Source organism: Macaca nemestrina, chromosome 12 (assembly GCF_043159975.1).
Source record: "Macaca nemestrina isolate mMacNem1 chromosome 12, mMacNem.hap1, whole genome shotgun sequence".
Classification (NCBI taxonomy): domain Eukaryota; kingdom Metazoa; phylum Chordata; class Mammalia; order Primates; family Cercopithecidae; genus Macaca; species Macaca nemestrina.
The window spans coordinates 74006492-74027501 of record NC_092136.1 but is presented as its reverse complement, the minus strand read 5'-3'; the positions used below and the strand labels follow the sequence as shown (position 1 = coordinate 74027501).

At 42.7% G+C, this 21010-nt stretch overlaps 2 protein-coding genes across 13 annotated transcripts in view; one reads left to right on the top strand and one right to left on the bottom strand.

The window, feature by feature from the left end:
• Positions 1-8257, top strand: part of LOC105468749 (X-ray radiation resistance associated 1) — a 104266-nt gene extending 96009 nt beyond the window's left edge. For 10 of the 12 annotated variants that reach the window (XM_071075302.1, XM_071075300.1, XM_011719071.3 and 7 more), the window contains 5 exons: positions 1792-2139; positions 4997-5195; positions 5979-6094; positions 6303-6408; positions 6806-8257. In XM_071075302.1, coding sequence (XP_070931403.1) covers positions 1792-2139; positions 4997-5195; positions 5979-6094; positions 6303-6408; positions 6806-7059 — 1023 coding nt within the window. In that variant the 3' untranslated portion in view covers positions 7060-8257. The remainder of the gene's footprint in view (positions 1-1791; positions 2140-4996; positions 5196-5978; positions 6095-6302; positions 6409-6805) is intronic. The other 2 variants (XR_011610931.1, XM_011719073.3) reach the window with 2 other exon arrangements.
• The window catches only part of LOC105468751 (ring finger protein 169), a 94645-nt gene continuing 81479 nt past the window's right edge, over positions 7845-21010 (bottom strand). Inside the window, exons 5-6 of the mRNA XM_011719076.3 lie at positions 15511-15610; positions 7845-14744 (exon numbers count right to left, since the gene is read on the bottom strand). Of these exons, the coding sequence (XP_011717378.2) occupies positions 13557-14744; positions 15511-15610 (1288 nt within the window). The 3' untranslated portion in view covers positions 7845-13556. The remainder of the gene's footprint in view (positions 14745-15510; positions 15611-21010) is intronic.

Sequence of the window (21010 nt, the reverse complement as noted above, 5' to 3'; positions counted from 1 at the left end):
GGAGCCCTTGCATATATGCTATCTCATAATTCTCACAGCAGATGAAGCAACAGACTCAGAGAGGTGAACTGACTTGTTAAAAGTTAGTGTGGGTCCTAGGGGACCCCTCACACCTCCTCCCATCAAAGGTTCTGACAAACCTTTGAGCTAAATGAGTTAAATAAACACAGATGCCAGTGGCCAAATGAGAAACAAATCAATGCTTTGTTAATGTAGGCAAATACCCTCTATCTTGGACTGGAGATTGTGGCTTAGTCCTGAGTCAGACTGGGGATGCCTGCATGTCCCCATTGTGCATACAGAGATGGGGCTAGAAATGCAGATTAGACCCCTGGGGTTACATGGACAAGGGCTGCAGCCCCTCCCCTCACACCTAGGCATGGACAGACAGGAGGAAAATGGAGAACCTGCCAGAGCAGGCCTGTAACCAAGAAGCTGTGTGAGCCCTTTGATGTGAGGACACAAATAGAAGATAAAATAGCCTGGTCTCATTGACGAGCAGATCCAGCCCACGACTGAAGCAGGGCCCAGTGACTCAACCTCTGGCCAGTTAGGTTACCCATTCCTCCCTTGGAAAGGGGTGGGGAAAGTAGCTGTGGGATAGAGAAAGAGCATTTCCTCCAGCACATCTCTCTCACAGAGCCATGAGAGGGAAGGGGAACTGTCCCTTCCCACCAGCTGCCAAGTGATGGCACTTGGTGTTTTAGATGCTGAGGTGCAGTGCTGTGTTCATGCCCTGTGCCTTGTGGCATGGATTCAGACAAAGACTCTGGGTCCCTCAGGCTTCAAGTCTAAACACTGAGGTTCTACATATTTTCCAAAAGGAGATTTTTTTTTTTTTTTAAGTAACATGTTTTATAAAAGTCATCCTTCGCCCTCCTTAGTCCGTTAGGTACATTTGCACACACCATTTCATTTGGTGGAACTCTGTGAGAGAGGCACAAGGAGGACATGGGAACTCAAAGGATAGACCTGTATTCCAGCCCATATTTTTCTAACTACAGTGCTTGGAATCTTTCCACTACGCAACTTAACATCTCTCAGTAAAAGTATAGATATAAGTGAACCAAATACCTCTGACAAAGAGTGAAAACAATCCACTATGTAAAGGGGGAGAGGGAAAAAACTAAGCCTAGCTGAGGTAAATTGGGCACATGGACACCTCCTGGCAGCTGAGGAGGATGGGGAGAATGGTCACAGGCTTTTACTAATTAAGGAAGTTATTTTCTTGGTCCTGAACCTTCAGAGAGATCTATCTTTCGGATCTTTATATAAGGTATAGGGACCAGCACCCTGAAAGGGGCCTGGTGCTGCCATCTTCCAGAAAATACAGGACCATTCCCCAACACCCTCTCCTTGGAGTCCCTGGGGAAAGCCATAGGCACCATGTTAAACCCTCATCTGACGAGTGAGACTACTGAGGGCCAGAGTGACGTATGGTCAGGGAGGCAGCATGAAGCCTGGAGCCCAGGACTGGAATTACATCATCCAGGCATTACTGCTGAATCACTCTGGGACTTGGACAGGTCATTTTACCTCTCTAAGCCTGTTTCCTCATCTATAAAATTGAGGATAATTATTCATTGGGTAGTTTCAAGGTAGAAATAAAACAACTTACATCATGCATGGGGCACATCATAGATGCCCAACAAGTATGATTTCCCTTTCCACCTCCCAGTCAGTCCGTACCCAGCACTCCAGCTGCTATACAAGTGGCCTCAGGCTAGTGAGGCCCAGGAGGAGAGACTCCTGATTAGGAAGCACATTCATTCCAGCCCTTCTCCATGACAGGTGAAAACCGAAATCCCAAAGGTGCCGAAGCAGCCTCTGGTGCTCCATCACCCACAAGTGACCACAAACAAGTCTCCCTCAAAGGATATGCTAGAGCCAGAGGCAGAGCTGGCTGAAGATCTGCCCACTACCAAAAGCACTTTTGTGGAGTCAGAGATGCCCACTGAGAGTCTGGAAGGCCTTTCCCTGTCTCGCCGGACCTTCGTGCCACTGCCTCCCATCTGCTCCGACTCCACTGTGCATAGTGAAGAGACCCTGTCCCACCTCAGTGACACAGCTGTCCGTCTCAGCCCAGAGCACCCATCAGATGAGGACTCCAAGAGCACAGAGTCCATCTTCCTGACCCAGGTACCTGTATCCAGTTGTCCCTGCCCACTTGTTACTAGCTCCCACAGGTTCCTCTGCAGCCCTTAGGCTCGACTGCTGTGGACAGCTGGGAGCAACAAGCACATGGCAGGTCTGGAAATGAGAAGTCAGCACCCTTGGCGGAGCTTGCAAGCCTCTTCTGGAAGATCTCTGGTCGGAGGCTACTGATAGGGGCACCCATGGGGACAAGTCATGTTTCTGTGGCACAGACAAGATCTGTGGTCTGACTGGGATGTGATTCCAACTAGTTTTTCAGAAGGGTTTGCTGCTGCCTGTACCTCTCTACTTCAGGTCTCCTCACTTTTGATGTTGCCTCTGGATCCTGGGAACATAGATAGATCAGATGCAGGTCGTGCCCTTGAGGTGCTCTCAGTATAATGGGGAACACAGACAGACCAGCTCATGCAATCAGTGCTGAGACTGAGGAAATCCCAGAGGCTGGGAGCCTGGAGGAAGGAGAGATGCCAGTGCCCCAGCCCAGGAGGCCATCCTGGAAGAGGCTCAACTGAGCTGAGATTTACAGGCTAAGTAGGAATTAAAGGTGAAGATATAGCAGCAAGGGCATTCTGGACAGAGGAAACAGCATGAAACAGGATAGAGGAAGAAAATTAAAATGGTACATTCAGAAACCACAAATGTTTAGTATCAGTGCAGCAGAAGGGTGGCATGTGGCAAAGGGTAATGTAAGGCTAGAAGAGTTGGCAGGGCCCCCTTGAACTTTATTACTGTACCATCCTTCTCCCTGATCTCCCTGCCTCCAGTCTTGCCCCTCCAATCTGCTCACTGCCAGATCTTTCCCGGATGTACATCCATCCATTCATGGAGGTCTAACTCTCCATCCATCTATTTCTTTTTCCACAGATGACTTATAGTGACATATAAATTTATACAGTATAAAAGTATCTTAAAGAACTATCTCAGAACCTTTTTGGAGCAATGCAGAATATAAATAAGCATTTTAAAAGAAACAATTTGAGAGAGTTAGATGGAAAATATGGACAGGAAAGGAAATAGTACAAGAGTAATTCTGTCACTCAAACATGCACATCATGCACTGCTGCTATTATAATAAAGATGTTTTGACAAAATGCAATTCTGACCTCCTAGCGGCCAAAGCCATGCAATCAATTATGAGTCACCATGTTGTTCAGAAAAAAAAAAAAAAAAAAAAAAAAATCTTTTTTTTTTTCTGACCTAATTGTCCTGGCTATAACCTTTAATACAATGATGAATAGAAGTGGTGAGAGCAGACTTCCTTGTCTTGTGCCTGTTCTTAAGGGGAAAGCATTCAGTCTTTCACCATTAATTATGATATTAGGTGAAGGTTTTCCATAGATGCTCTTTATCTGGTTGAGGAAGTTACTTTGTATTCCTAGTTTGAGTGTTTTTTAATCATGACAGAGTGGGCTTTTCCTGTGTCTATTGAGATGATCATATGGTTTTGTTCCTTTATTGATATATTACATAAATTGATTTCCAGATGTTAAACCAACCTTTCATTCCTAGGATAAATCTCACTTGGTCATAGTATATAATCCCCTTTACTTGTGGAATTCAGTTTGCTAATATTTTTTGAGAACGTTTGCATTTATATTCATAAGTGATACTGCTTTGTATTTTTCCTTTCTTATAATGTCTTTCCCTAGTTTGGATTTCAGGTTAATACTAACCTCAGATAACAAGCCTCTTTTAATTTTTGGAAGAATTCTTTTTTAAATGTTTGGTAGAATTCACCAGTGAAACCATCTGGTCCTTAGCTTTTCTTTGTGGGAAGTTTAAAAATTGCTAATTCAGCTTTTTTGCTTGTTATAGGTCATATATATTGTATACACATACGTGTGTATATATACACGTATATTCACAAATACACACACACGTATATACATGATAGGTCTCACTGTGTTGCCCAGGCTGTAGTGCAATGGCTGTTCATAGGCACTATCCCACTACTGATCAGGATGTGAGTTTTGACCTGCTCCATTTCCTACCTAGGCAAGTTCATCTCTCCTTAGGCAACTTGGTGGTCTCCCACTCCTGGGAGGTCACCATATTGATGCCAAACATAGTGTGGACACTCGAGGAGCATAATGCACTACAGCCCAGAGCTTCCGAGCTCAAGCAGTCCTCCCACCTCAGCCTCCTGAGTAGCTAGGACTACAGGCATGTGCTACCCCACCTGCTGAGTCATTTTAATAAATAACTACATCCCTACATGACATACAGATTTCTTATAAAGCCATTAGGATAGGCTAAAATCCTCCATGGTTTGCCATGAGAGTGAGGATAAAGTACAAAATAAAGCACACCCTCAGCTTGGCATATAGTGGTCCTTACTGATCTGGGTCCTGCTTACCACTGCAGTTGCCTGTCTCTCCACATTTTACTTAACTGTACCAATCTTTAGTTCCCCCAAAATGAACCTTGATGTTTCTTACTTCTGCACCTTTGCTCATGCTGTTCCTTGTCTGAAACAATCATTCTTTCTCATCACTTGCAGTCTACACCTCTCCCCATTGCTCCGTAGGGATGGCTCTCCTGGCTCTTTAAGACTTAGCTCAGGCTAAGGCATTCCTCCAAGGGAGCTTCTTGGCTAGGTTGGGGCTTCCTCTGGGATCACCCAAAACCACTGTATTCCCTCTGTTAAAGCATTTATTAACTGTCTATTTTTATGTCTGCCTCCTTCCATCCCAGTCTTGGTCTTACCCTTGCCCTTAACAGGGCCCAGCAGAGACCAGCACAGAGATGATGCTCTGAATGTTCATGGAATGAGTGAATGAATGAATGAATGAATGAATGAATGAATGAATGACAAATGAATGTGTTTTCTTTCTGGGCACAGGTGAGTGAACTGCCTTCCTCCATCATCCATAAGGATGATTTAGAGTTGAAGGAGAAAGACCAAAAGAAACCACCAACGGCACCCAGAGAGGTGAAAGTGACTCGGAGGAAGCTCACAACTGCCTCCCTTCCCAGCAAGTACCACGGCTATGAAGAACTGCTGACAGCCAAGCCTGATCCAGCCTTCATTGAGCCAAAGGGTATGTGAGGGCATATCCTTGCTCCAGGGCAAGAGGCCATCTCCACAGCCCAGAGCAAGTCAGGGTCAAGCCAAGTCTGGCACCAAGCTGTCTTTTCCCAACTAGGGTGCTGTCCTCTGTCTAAATACCTGTCAAAGGGCTCCTTTTAGGGTGTCCTTTGTTTGAAGCCCCACATATTGGGACCCCTGTCCTGGCTTGGGCCTTCACTGGCTTACAGGGAACCACAGTTTATTCAGAGATTGTAGTCGGTCTCAGCCTAGCTGTTCTGGATGATGAAGTCTCTCCTCAGGAAAAGTTTGATGAATGAACACCCAGACTGGCCAGATTCTTGAGCTTTTCCCAGCCCAGGTTAAGTTCCCAAACTGAACGTCCGAAATCCTTCCTATCTGGTTGGAGGCAAAGGAGGCAGCGTCATCTCTGTGTTAATCTGTACTTCCAAAGCAACTGGCATTCAGCTGGACTGTTCTGGATATCAGCCCCTGCGATATAACCCCCTGAGGTTAACGGGGTTGCACTGGAGCCAGCCTTTTCCCCCACTCCAATACGATCGTCCCATTACAATCTGTGCTATTTTTCCGTTATAATATGGGACAAATACTCACTGAAGAATGATGGACCTTCAGGCACTGCAACAGACCCGGAAGAAACCTGGGAGCAGTGTTTTCTTTTGGGGACTCTCAAATCCTTTTACCTAGAGCTGCTGTGAGACTGAGGAATGAAGCAATCAGGGGAGGCATCTGGGCAGACGGGCAGTGCCTTGACTCAGTCGCCTTCTTGCCCTAGGAATCCAGAAGAATGCACAGGCCCTGCAACACATGCTGAAGCACCCACTCCTGTGCCACTCCTCCAAGCCCAAGCTGGATACTCTTCAGAAACCCTATGTTCCCAAAGAGAAACGGGTAAACATCCAGCTCATTGAGTGTGTAAATGGCCCCTGAGTAACCCCCTCAGGTACAGATGTGGCTGTCACCTTGGGACCCTCTGAGGGCCATGCTTTCCCAGCACCCCCAGATGCTCCTCAGCCTGTTGCTGTGACTATATGAAGTTAGGCTAGGAAAGTCTGTGCATAAACCTGGGATAACACCCTCCTCCATGACCTTCTGCCAGGCCCAGAGGATCCCGATTCCACCCCCAAGGAAGACTAGAACCCAACTGCTGGATGACATCTTCATTCGCTTGCGGGATCCCCGGAACATTACAGAGGCTCCACTAGGTATGGCTCTGCCACAGCTGCCAGGATCCCAGATCCAGTTCACTCCTGCTGACTAAAGGCAAAGAAAGGGCTTGTGTCAGTGCAGGAAAGGCCCCTAGAGAGCAACTACCTACATCAGTCTCTGTATGTAGATGGAGAAAAGGAGAGCCAGCGTGAGGCCTGGAGTTGCCTAAAATCACATAGCATGTTAAGGTCTTGAACCAGAGCTTAAGATAGAGTCAAGAGGGCATACCACTGACCTCCTACTGCCCCAAGCCGGAAAGGCCATTTTCAGCCCCTTAGCATCCTCCTGTCATGCCATCCCACTTTCCAAGGGTCTCTGGACCCAATCCTCTTGCTTCCGGCTGGGTGGGAACCAGGGTGAGCTTGGTGCCTCTCCTGGCTTCTTTTCCTGCAGGTGCTGTCCTGCACCGGCGGACAGAACGGCGGCTGGTGAACCACAAGCAGTACCTGGAGGCCAAGAGGCTGTTGAAGGAGTTCCAAGCACGTTACCGGCAGCTGGTGAGTGGCTCTCTGCGGACAGTGTTCGGGACCACCCCGCTTCCCCCAGCCTGCCCAGCGCTGAGTGAGAGTCAGCCCAAGTTCGGCCGCTTCCTCGAGTTCATGGATGAGTTCTGCCAGGAGCCCACAGCCAGTGACTCACAAGGCTAGGGCTGTGCATGGGGGCTGTGCGCATCATCCAGCCTGTGCCTCAGCTCTCCCTAAGGGCTCTGTGCCCTGGACCGCACCTCGAGGTTGACCAGCCGGCCACAGGCCTCAGAGCTCAGCTGGGCCCCACTCGCTGGCCACAAGGTGGCCTCCCCTTGTTAGGATCTCCCCTTCTTGGGCCAGGCATGACGGGGTGCCTGGCCCAGCAGCAATAAAGAGTGGGTGCACAGGGCAATAGACTGGGTGCCACATGCATTCTTTCTTGGAACCCAGGCCACAGCAGCACTGTCACACTTCCCTCTAAAAATGGTTTTCCAGTTCAGATGCAACAGGGATACATTTGTTCTCTGTTGTACAAGAAACTGACACCAGGGGGATCTTAACAAATTCCTGAACAATGGCTCCAAAAAGGGTATTTTTAGAAACCAGATCTTTTGAGTACAACCCTAATGTGCAGGGACAGTGTCATCCTGTATATTCATTCTTTACTCACACTCTTTCTTGGTTCCTTCATTAGGAACATGAATAGTTGAATGTGAACATGACAGTAAATTGGAGCAAACTGTAAACTGGAGGTAACTTATGCCAAAAGACACAGTTGTATACCATGGAAACCCCATCCCTGCTCCTAATCTTTACCGCCGTTCTGAATACCAAAGCAAGACATTCAACATAGGGCATTTCCCAGAGCACATACAGCACCAACAATCCACACACAGCTTAAGCTTAACCCATGTTTTTGTCTGAGATTGTTCTCCAGAGACAAGACTCTGACTAGAAACAGAACATCCACTTTCATGAGTTTTCTTTACTGTATTCTCAACTTGGGCCTCACCTCAAGCAGGCAAACATACATTGAAGAATGCGCTTTGGTACTGTTTAAATAACACCACATCAGCCCACTTGATTCCATGCCATGTCCTTGCTGACAGAAGCATCCCCAACAGGGCATGCCCTGGTCCAAGTCCTCTGTCTTTGTCAAAATGTTCTTCTGATGAGTTGGAGAGGAGGCAGCCAGCAGTGGCAGTCCACAAGGATCCAGGTACCTTCTCCAATCCTAAAGCAGACAGCAGGTTGAATAAAACCAACACACAACCTATTTTCTAGGCAGGAGGGGAAAAGGCCCTTAGGACAATAATATTTGTACAAAGAGTTGAGAGTAAACAGTATATCAGGCTCAAAAAAAAAACAACAACAACAACTACTATTTGTTGGCATTTAAATTTTTTTCCCTTGCATAGTATCTATTCTTTCACTAGGACTTTTAAGTGCTCTGCTGGAGGCTCAGCGTTGGTAATACCATGTTTGATGCAAACTTGAACCCAATGAGGAAGAACCCCTGCTCTCATTGGTGGCACAGCTTTGGAGGGTGGTGGCCCCAACAAGGGGCAATCTGCCTGCTGCTATATTAATCTGGAACCAGGGCCAACAGCTACTCTTGAACTATGGTATTTGAAGAGTGAGTTCATTGCCTGTTTTACCTTATATTAAATGACAGGAAAGGAAGATAAACAAACCTTGCTTTGCCTTGGCTTCAAACTAGTTCTTAAGACACCAGAAAGGGAGAGAAGGAGTCTGCTCAGAGTTTGAGGTTGCCTCTCACAAGATGATGGCTAAAAGTTGCCACCTTACTCAAAAGGCATTACGGAGGCATTTACTCACAAAGGAGAGAGAGTAAATTTTTTTCTTAGGAGGAAAAAAATACTGGTAATACATAGAATAATCTGCACATCCAGTCTTGGCACTTTTTCCTTCATCTAATTTGACTAATCTCTAAACTGGTGACCCTTGCATATATCTTAGTCTCTTTTCTATGATCTTCTTCCGAAAGCTACAGCAGATAAGTCATGTATAAAGATGCATTTCCTAGATCATCTTCAGAAGAAAAATCTCTTCAACACTTTCCCTAGAATCTGCCCCACGACCACCCTGCCCCAGACCTGCTTTCTCTTTGAGAATTCATAACCAGCTATGTTTAGATACCAGTTCAAAAGACCACTCTATAGGTTGATGAGGAAGAGGGTGGCTGAGAACAATTTAAGACCAGAGTGAGTTTCCAGTTTTTAAAGAAAATTTGGCTAGCTGGCTTTTAATTCTTAATTAAAATCATTAAATTAAAATTATTCCGATCAAAATACATCACTCTCCAAGATTCCACATTCATATTACTTACTTATACTATGGAGACTTTCTCTACCTGAGCATGTATTCAGGGTCTATAGGTATATTTAACTGAAAAAATCAGGAAGAAAAAGCTAGTAAAATAGCCTCCTAAATCATTTGGGGGTATCCCCGTCATTGGTGTGTATGTCTGTGTGTGTCAAACTTTAATGATTATTTATTCAGACCCTAGAAAACTACACTATAAAATAGGGCACTGGATCGCAAGTTCCTCGTTTGGTTAAAAAAAAAAAGGGGGGGGTGGGGGTGGGGGGCAGAGAAGAAATTTAACCTGGATGATTTCCATGCCCATTCCAGCTATAACATTCTATGACCGTGACCCAGCCTTTGATTCTTCTCTTTTCCCATTCTCCTACTAGACATTTCAATGAAAAGTTAGGCAGGAAAAAGGAAAGGAATCCCAAGTTGCTGCCAGCTCTGAGGAGAGACCAGGTTGGGGGAGAGATTAGGAGGTTACTAAATTGAGGTGTGGGCCTCCCCTGACCATGTCAGTGATCCACAACCCACCTCATTTCTTGGAGCTTAAGCTAAAAGCAGCATCTGAAGAGATGTTAATGTCCTGTAATTACTAGAAGAGAAAATTCATTCTCCTTCCATAACATGACTTAGTAAAAGAAAAGCAATGGTGCAAATTCACAACTACCAATGGGGTCTCTAAAATGTAGAATGCAGCCTGCTGGGTGCTGGGCAGTATCCTAAATGGGACCAGAAATGGCTTTCCTAAGACCATAAATAAACTCCCCAGCCACACATACATTCAAATGCATTCCATTAGACATCGAGCTCCTCAAGAGCAGGAACTACTTTATCTCCACAGTCCAGCTCAGGGCTGGCACAAGTCTGAAGCTCAGTAAATGTTTGTCAAATAGAAAAGAAAGGATGAATAGCCTTCGGTCATCAGCTGCATGAGTCAGGCACGGTGGCAGCTTCCCATTTTAGTCAGTTTGCCAGTTTGTAACCAGACAGTAATCAATTAAGAGCTTTAATCTCTTAAGGACATTTTTCCTTTAGGGAAAATGAACAAAAAATAAAACACTTACTACCAGTGCTTCTTTCAAGCAAAAATTTAAAAATTAAATTAAAATTTAAAAAATAAGTGAAGCCACTTAGGAGTTTTCCTGGCAAGCCTCACCCAACAAGACTTAACCTTTTTAAAACAGAGGCAATTATATGAAAGGGGCCAGGAGCTGGATACATAGTCCCCTGATTTGCTACCAACCCAACCGGCCCAGATGACTTCTTCCAGCACATACAATCAACAGGTCAAGAACATTTTCTCAAAGTATGTTTCCCTCTCTATGGAAAGGAGCTGACAGCCCCCTTCTGAGGGCACCACATTTCTTGGATTTCCCCTCAGACTGACCTTCACCCTCCCACCTCTCATACCTTCCCCTTTAATAAGAAAAAAACCCAAAGACTGCATATGTACAAGGAACAGAGTAAGACATGGGTAATTTGTGTGGTCAACTTCAATGATTTGTGAGGAATTTGTGAAATCCTGCACCTCTTATTCTAGCTCACAAACCCTCCCATCGTTCTGTTTCCTTCTTTGTCCTTTTCGTTTCCCCCAAATAATCCATATTAACATATTGACTTGTAACCAACTTCACAATCATGGAAGGAGAGAGGGAGAGTTTTCAGAAAGAAAAAGCATTCAGGTTTTAGTTACTAAGGATGGGAAACATCTTAAAATACAGATAGATTATCTTAGTGGTTTTTCCTTTCTCCAAAGCCAACCTGATTAAAGATCAAGCCTCTGCCCTCCTTAACCTAGACCACTCTACCTATATTTGAAGGACTGTTGCTCAGCAGGAAGTTCAGAAAACAACTGCCAATACCATCCTAGGCATCACTGTAGGTACAAGGCGGGAAGGCAGTAAGCTGGACCTAGTGTTTGGAATATTTGCTTAACAAGAATTTGTTCTTCACTCTGCACTTGTTGCAACCGCTATGCAATTCTTAAAATGAAAGTATTAATTTGGGGAAATATTTAAAATATATATCTTTTATCTATTAAAAATATTTCTTTTTACCAAAGACAAAAATCAATTCCAACTGAAAAGTGTTTTTCGAATTACTGGAGATATAGAAAAAGATGGCAAGTGGAAAAATAAGTGTTTTTGCTCCTACCAACAAGACTTGCCTTCCAATAATATTTACTAAGATCAAAAAGGAAATGCGTGAAATGGCAGTAACTGGTAAGTTTCCTCTAAGGGCATTTATGGTAAGGTCACCCTCCCTGTCTTCTGTAAACCACAGCCAGCTCTTCTGTTTTGGGCACAAACACGCCCTCCAGCAGCCCTTGGAGAACATAAGTTGTTGGTAGGGCCTAAAACTGAAGTGGTGTGACTATAAAATCATGAGATTGACATATGTTTTTAAAACATACATCTGCACATGTGCACACACACACACACAGAACACAGAATACATACATTCAGGTGAGTGATGTTCCCCACCGAAGTAGTCATCAAAGAGATTTTACCTATCTCAATGATGACCACAATGTTTAAGACATCTCTGGAACTTCTCTTTGGGAACTGTTTGGGAACTATGAGCTGCACAAGAAAATGGCTCTGACTGCTTTACAGCAGCACTCCATTTATTACTGCAAACCCACTTGATAAGCCACCTTCTTTCCCAGAGGCTTCAAATAGCTGCCGACTAGTCTCAGACTTTAAATTCTCTCTCCTAACCACAAACCACCACAAAACACTGAAGATTTGCCCTAAGAAAAAGAAGGCAAATCTGCGAACACTTAAAAGGAGTTATACTATCTGACTTAATCAATGGGTCACTGTTCTGGGCTTTGGCTTCTAGGTCTAGAAGCTGAGGAGGACCTTAGGAGTAGGCTGGAATAGATAACCATTAAGGTCCCTTCCAGTTCTAGCATTTTGGGAGTCAGTGTTTCTAGTCTTTGAAGACAGTTCCAGAAATGCTTTCACCAATGGCATTGGAAAAACTAAGCAGTATCCTGCTGGGGCTACTCAAAGGAGACAACATATATTGAGATATATAAGCTCTGGAAGGTCTGTTAAAATGCCAGTCACATGACTTTATAGTAACAACTTATACATACATGGGGAATGCCAGCCCATCAGAAATTCCCTAAAATCATACCTTGATCCCTATTCTCAATGAGCCCAGATGGGCAGAAGCACCAAGCACCACCAGGGATGCAAAAGACACATGGTGTCAGCTGCTAAGGAAAATAAACCCCAAAGGTCCATGGGACTGAATTTACCAGCTGCATCCAGCTAGATACCTTGTTTCCATAGTATGGAGTTTCAGTATTGTTCTTTGCCTGACTTCAGGGCAAATTTTTCGGATTTTAGATCAACATTGCAGATAACCCTTGGCCATGTGAAAAGTAATAATTAAGCCTGATTATAGTTTGTCTCATAGGCTGAAACCCCCAGAAAAGCAGAAGGCTGTAAACTGTGGGGATGGGGATAATGCACAGTATATGTTTATCTACCCTGTTGATCTTGTTTGCATGTGGATTTTGCACTATCAGTGTTCAATGCCCAGTCTAGCTTCCCCTAGGCTCCCCTGGCACACCCTTAGGTCATAATCTATTTGGGAAACCTTTAGAAAACCCATGGGTTATGCCTCTCAGTAGCTGAGAGAACCGGAACATCTGCGCTGCAGTTTCATGATCTAAAAATGGGGCTAATGCCAGTTACATGAGAGGTCTCTTGGAAACACTAAATTAAATAATGTCTGTAAATGTGTTCTGTCAACTATATAGCATTCACTAAATGTTATTTTTTTAAACAGAGAATGTAAATTAACTTTTGTAAAGGCATAAGCTTAACTGATATAGATAGGTATTTATTTTTTGGCAAGGGGCGGCAGAAAGAGGACCATAACCATTATCATTTTGGATCTGCCAAGGAACTGTTCACTTCTTTGAAAAAGATGTAATTAATTTTTATCTGCAAGGCTGATTTAAAACAATACCCTGCTGAAAGAAGTCAGGAAGTCTATCAGTTTAAGAAGGTATCCCCTCTTTACCATTACTAACTGTGGCCATTATGTTCCTGAATGAGGCTGTTCCAAATCTCATTCCCAGTGGGTGCTGCCAGGTTTGGCCCAGAAGCCCTTAGGGATGGGTCACTTAGGCTTCTGGCCTGGGTCACAGAGAAACGGAAATCTGCTCCCTTGGATATTGACTACAAAGGCCCTGGAACCTCTCAGAACCATGTTAGACAGTGTTTTGCCATTAAAATAAAACCAAAGTGAGAACACTCAGCTCTTCAGGATAAATGATCAAGGCCGAAGACCTTTTAAACCTAGGTAACACTGTTCGTTAGGTGCTACTTGGCCCCGGCCATGTTGCTGGACCGTAGGAGATACTGATCCACACTTCCTTTTCGCCGGCTCACAGTCCGCCTCTCGTTGTCAAACATGCGCTGCAACTGCAGAGCCAACTGTCGGTCCTCTTCCTCTTGCTGAAGTTTCTGCTCCATCTCTCGCAGGACTGGGTCTGTTGGGGCCAGACCCACCTCACCACTGGTTTGTCGCAGTTTTTTAAGGGAGCCATTTTGTTCCAAGTGCTTGGTCTTACAGTGTCTTTTCCGGCCTCTACGCAAAGGAGGAAGTGGCTCTTCACTTAGGCTCTCGACTAGAACACCATTAGTCAGATCAAAATGATTTAATGTCTTCAATTGTTTCTTTGTTTTGAGGACTCCACCCAAAACACTGTTTTGGGGTAGCACTGAATTAACTGTGGTGATTTTCATGGCTCTGCTTATACAGGTTTTGTCTAACTTGGCATCTGGAGTTGACCCTGAGCCCTCAAACTGCTCCCTCTCCAAAGAAGTCCCACTGCCTCCCACTTTGAGTTCTGAGGAACAGCAGGTTTCCAGTGGGATCTCAATGTTACTTTTGTTATCACTGTCCTGTTCTGCTTTTGTTTGGCTAACAGAGGGGAAATAATCAAGATCAGCAGAGATGGGTCCAGTATACTCAGAGAGAAGAACCTGCCCACTGGACAATCTTGTATTTACAGCCACAAGTGGCTTCTCCTTGCTAGAATGGATACCTTCAGAGCCTAGTAAGTCTTCCCCCATTTCAGGAGCCAGAGAGGTAAGAGTGGCTTTTGACAGGGTCTTTTTGATCTGTCGCTCCTGAAAGATCTGTTCCCACTTTTTGAGGATCCGTGGACTGGCCTCATAAGAAGTCTGCTTCTGCAGACTTCTGTTTAGGTTGCGTGGAGTTGATTTGATGATGAGGGGACTTAGCACACGGCCATCAGGAAGTCTTTTGGGAGGGGTACATGGTGAGCAGACAATGGGCTTGAAATGGTTTAGTTCTTCGGAGATGCTGTCATTGCTCTCAGGGCTGATAGAACGCTCTGGCTTATGCAGGGAAGCCAAGGATGAAAGGGAGCTGAAGGGTAGACGCTTTTCGATGGTTAAGTCAGGGGCTGAGAGGCAGCGGTTGTTTTGAGTTGACAAGAGGACACCAATGATGGGGTTGGAGGCTGGAGTCATAGTTGTGACCTGAAAGAGATTAAAAACATTATGCATTCATACACACATACATACACATTTTCCTTCATCATTCCTTTATGATGGTGGAGCGACAGGGAAGGGGAGGACAAGAAAAGGGATGAAGGGTAACGTGAGCCCAAGAAAGGGAGAAAATCCCTAACTTAGAAAGCATACCATTTAGCAGAAAATCCTATATACTTCAAACAATTAATAAGACTGAAAATATGTAGGGGGAAAAAAAACTTATCTAAAGCTTTAAAAAAGGTTTCTTGTCCAGGCATGGTGGCTCATACCTCCCAAAGTGCTGTAATCCCATCATTTTGGGAAGCTGAGGCAGGTGTATCACTTTGAGACCAGCCTGGACAACATAGCAAGATCCCATCTCTACAAAAAATTAAAAAATTACCCAGGTGTAGTGGCATGTGCCTGCAGTCCCAGCTACTTGGGAGGCTGAGGTGAGAAAGGCTACTTGAGCCCAGGAGTCCGAGGCTGCAGTGAGCTATGGTTGCACCACTGCACACCAGCCTAGGTGACAGAGTGAGACTCCGTCTCTTAAAAAAAAAAGAAGGGGGGATTCTCTATTAGACCTTATTCTACCCATCGGGCTACTAATTCAAACTTTCTTCCTTCACATCTGTTTGTGGACTTCTCCAGCATAACTAGTATGCCTGAGCTCATTCTGCTTCTCTTCTGGAATAGTTTATTTCGTGACTGTGTGCAGAGGGGGTGATGAGGCAGGCCTCGCAAGCCCCGGAGGTCTGTGGCTGAGGTGTACCTTGGCTTTGTTGCCTGGAGCTGCTCTGAGTCTGCTCTTCGCTCTTTCCTGGGCTGTGTCACTACAGCTCTGACTCCTTTCCACCTTGGAGTTCAGCTTCCTAAAAAAAGAATAAATAAAAAACAAGTAGTCAAAATTAGTCTATTTACTAGGTAAGGAAAAAGGATGACAGTATCTTTTTGCTTTCTAAGCCACTAACCAAGAAAGAATTCCCTTGGGCAGCTACAATAGGAATGAGTTAATTTATTAACAAAATACATTCTGAGAAGAAACTCTGCACAAAGAGAGTGCTCCGGAGAGGAGCACTATTTGGTTCAAGGTTTTGTTTCCAAACTAGACCCTGCCAAAAGGAGGCAGAACCAGTGGCTCTTTTGAACATGCTTAGAGAGATGTAGAGATACTTCACTATCCTTAATAGTGTGGATACAATGTTAAATCACCTTTACAAGCAACAGATTTTTCTTTTTATTGACCCAAACCTCTCTTCAATCTAAATCAAGCACAAAACAAATATTGAAGTTCTTACAAAAATGCACAGCAGTGCATTAGATCTTTATGTACAGAGTCAAAATTAAATGTAGTCTCTCCTTTAATCCATTACATTTGAGCTTTCAAAGGCCTAAATCCTAGTGATTTCAGAGGTTTAAAGAACACATGATTTTTGTCTTTATGACAATGAGTTTATAACCCAAACCAAACTCCACAGTACTTGGATTATATACTGAAGTCCACTACACTATAGCATAGTAAGTGCCATAAGACAGCAGTTAGTATGCAACTAAACTTCCCAAGTGTTTTCTTCTAAGAGTTTTATCATTTTGACTCTTAAGTTTAGGTCTTTGGTCCATTTTGAGTTAAATTTTGTAACTCAAAATGGTGTGAAGTTGGAGTCCAACTTTATCCTTTTGTATGTGGATATCTATTAACAGTTGTCCCAGGATCATATGTAAATCTATGTTAGAATTATATGCAGATGACTGTCACCTGCCCCAGAAACAAGTAGGGACACTTAATTTCTCACTTGCCTTTGTTTCCATTCCTTCCAACAGGAATATATGTCTGTTCACCAAGCATGTATCATATACTTACTATATGTATGCCAGACACTGATGGCCACTATCCATGCACTGAGAATACAGAGAAGAATAAGACACAGTCTAGGTCTTCAAGGAATTAGAGTCCAGTGGGCAAATAAATAAATACAATACAGTGAAAGGGCACAACAACAAAAAAAGTATGCATAGGAAGCAGAAATGGCGTAACAGAGAGAGAGTTCTTCATAACCTGGGATGAAGTGAGATCTGGGTTGGAAATGTCTTCCTGTAGCATGTTCATTTCAAAGGATAAACACAAATTTGCCATAAGTCAAGATGGACACATAGTTATGCAGATGATCTCAAACAGAAATTATTTCTTCAAATGATTCGATTTAGCTTTGGAATGGAATGCATCATATCTACTCTTTTGTAGCAAAAGACTTGTTTTCAGAGTTTTACTATGCCAGTATTAGCTCGAAGAAAACTTGAAAAGGAGGTAAGGTATCTTCCCAAGGTGCCTCTCTTCTCCCTACATCTCTAGTAGGTAGAGTGGGTAGCATGTCCTACCCACTCATAAGGGCTTCTATTCCAGTGTTTCTGTGTTATTCCTCCCATTCAAAACCCTCCCATCCTATGTCTTATGGCCACATAGTGTTAACAGGAGAAAGCGGTGGCCAGCCTGTATCACATGCTTGCACTGTACCAAGAAATTCAACATTTAACCCAAATGAAAGATGTGAAAGTTGTACTATCTAGTGGGAAATACATTTTGGAGCAGGTAGAAAATTTCAACATCCCCCTACAAAAGCAGCTGTGTAAAAGTCAGTTTGATTGGTAGTTTACTTTAAAAAATATTGATATTCATTTGCATTCCTAGAAGTCACAGGAACTGTCAGTGGTGTAAGCCACCCAGAAGCATACTGTATGGCAGATTAAAATGCTGTGGTAAATAATATATACCTTGGGTTAGAAGAAAGGGATATAAAATTGAGAGAGACAGCATTGTTACTTCAAATATATCAATTGCTTGGTGTGATTCCATTGGTGAAACAAGCAGACACCAAGAGGAAAAGATTTTCTGATCAACCTGAGAAAGACCTTTGTAACTTTTAATAGAGCAGTTCACTGATAGTTGCCTGGGAAGACACTGAGCTCCATGCCATTAGAGGTATTCAAACTGAGGCTGGATCTAGACCTTAAGTTCCAAATATTACATAATTAAGACATAGCTTAATATAATTTTTAAAAACAGGCTATAAATCCATTTTGTCAGGTGTAAAACAGTCAAATTGAAAGTCACTGTTTTCAATCCTGCGTTATCAGATACACACATGACAACTACCTGCAGTTGGGGAGAACATCTTCAGATGCCCCATAAACTCCATTTTGGCAAAAGAAAAGGCCCAGGGAGGAAACACTTGCAGTGACCACGCACACAATGAAGAAAAAAAAAAAATTCTGACAATCTAAAATCTTTTTGGTAAACTTTAGTATAGCTGAAATTGTCATTATCTCTCCCATTCATATTTGATCAACAGACTTTTTACTGAGCACCAACTCTGTGCAAAGCATTAGAGACAGATTGATCAAAAGACAACCTTCACTGAAAGGAGCATCTAGACACTGAAGTCTACCACTATAGCATAAGTGCTGTAAGAGAGCAGTTATTATACAACTGAACTCCTCAAGTGTTTTCTTCTAAGAGTTTTATAGTTTAAGCACTTACACTGAGGTATCTGATCCATCTGGAGTTCATTTTTGTATGTGGTATGAGGTTGGGGTCCAGCTTCATTCTTTTGCATGTAGATATCCAGTTATACCATCACCATATGTAAAGTGGCTATTCTTTCCCCACTGAATGGTCTTGGCACCCTTGTTGGAAATCAGTTGACCACAGATGTATGGGTTTATTTCTGGACTTTCAACTCTATTCCATTGATTTACATGTCTACCCTTATTCCAGTACCACACTATTTTGATTGCTATACTTTGCAGTAAGTTTTGAAATCAGGAGTTGTGAGTCTTCCACCTTTGTTCTTTTTTTTTCCTTCAAGATTGTTTTAACTATTTGGGATCCTCTGAAAATTCATATATGTATTTTGGTACGTTTGTCCATTTCTGCCAAAAAGATCATTGGCATTTTAATAGGTGTTACACTAAATCTGTAAAATGATTTCAAGAGTATTGTCATCTTAACAATGTTATGTCTTCTAATCCATGAGCACAGGAGGTCTTTCGTCTTACTTAGATCTTTAATTTCTTTCAACAACGTTTTGTAGTTTTCAGCATACAAGTCTTGCACTACTGCGGTTAAATTTATTCATAAGTATTCTATTTTTTGATGCTATCGTAAACTGAATTGTTTTCATAGTTACCTTTTTGGGTTGTTCATTGCTAGTGTATAGAAATGCAACTGATTTTTGTGTGGTGAGCTTATATCCTGCAGCTTTGCTAAAATCTGGCTATTAGCTTTAACAATTATTTCATGGATTCTTTAGGATTTTTTGTGAATAACATGTCATATGTAAAGAGAGATAGTCTTACTTCTTCATTTGCCATCTGGATGCCTTTTATTTTTCTTGCCCAATTTTTCTGGCTAAAATTTCCAGTACAAGTTGAACAAAAGTGGCAACAGTAGACATCATTTATCTTGTTCCTGCTACTGGGAGGAAAGTTTTCTCTTTCACCACTAAGTATGCTGTTGCTGTGGGTTTTTCATAGATTCCTTTTATAAGATTGATGAAGTTCTCTTATTTTCCTACATGTTCAGCATTTTTCTCATGAAAGGGTATAAGATTTTGTCACTTTTTTGTGTGTGTCTACTGAGCTTTTTTCCCCTTCATTCTACTAAAATAGTACATTACATTGATCTTCATACGCTGAAACACCATTGCATTCTTGGAATAAATCCCACTTGGTCATGGTATATAATTCTTTTTAAAAAATGCTGCTGGATTTTGTTGGCTGGTATTTTTGCTGAAGAATTTTTATCTATATTCCTAAGAGATCTTGGCCTATAGTTTTCTTACGAAATATCTGTCCAGCTTTGGTATCAGGGTATAATGCTTACCTCACAGAATATTTATTCTTCTAATTTTTGGGAGAGTGTCAGGATTCATGTTAATTCTTCTTTATTTGTTTGGTAGAATCACCAGTGAAGCCATCTGGCCCTCAGGTTTCATTGTTGGATTATTATTATTATTATTATTATTATTATTCTGGGTTCAACCTCTTTATATAGGTCAATTCAGATTTTCAACTTCCTCGGGTACTTTACATGTTTCTAGGAACTGGTACATTTCATTACATTCACTCTAGGAACTGGTACATTTCATCTAAATTATCTAATCTGTTGGCATAAAATTGTTCATAGTCTATAATCCTTCTTAATTCTATAATGTCAGTAATGTCATCGTTTTTCTTCCTAATTTTGGTAATTTGAGTCTTCTCTTTTTTCTTGACCAGTTGTTAAAAATTTGTCAATTTTGTTGATCTTACCAAAGGACCCAACTTTTGGTTTCATTCATTCTACTGTTTTCCTATTCTCCGTTAATCTTCAATGTAATCTTTATTATTTCTTTCGTTTTGTTTTCTGTGTTTAGTCTACTCTGTGTGTTTAGTCTTAGATCTTTTATAATGTACGCTTTTACAGCTATAAATTTCCCTCTGAGCACTGCTTTCTTTACATTCAGTAAGTTTTGAGGTACAGGTTTTCTTTTATTTTTACCTTTTTCTAACTTTTAAGTTCAGGGGTACATGTGCAGGATGTGCAGGTTTGTGTCATAGTGGTTTGCTGCACAGATCATCCCATCACCAAGGTATTAAGCCCAGCATCCATTAGCTATTTTTCCTGATGGTCTCCCTTCTCCCACCCCCATCCTCCTACAGGCCTCAGTGTGTGTTGTTTCCCCACGTGTCCATGAGTTCTCATCATTCGTCTCCCACTTTATAAATGAAAACATGTAGTGTTTGGTTTTCTGTTCCTGCATTAGTTTGCTGAGAATGATGGCTTCCAGCTCCATCCATACCCCTGCAAAGGATAAAATCTTGTTCCTTTTAATGGCTGCATAGTATTCCATGGGGGTATATGTACCACATTTTCTTTATTCAGTCTATCACTGAATGGCATTTAGGTTGGTTCCATGTCTTTGCTGTTGTGAACAGTGCTGCAATGAACATACACGTGCCTATATTTTTATGAGGGAATGATACATATTCCTTTGGGTATATACCTCATAATGAGATTGCTGGGTCGAATGGTATTTCTGCCTCTAGGTTTTTGAGGAATCGTCACACTGTCTTCCACAATGGTTGAACTAATTTACACTCCCACCAACAATGTAAAAGTGTTTCATTTCTCCACAACCTTGCCAGCATCTGTTGTTTTTTGACTTTTTCATAATAGCCATTCTGACTGGTGTGAGATGGTATTTCGGTTCTGATTTGCATTTCTCTAAGGATCA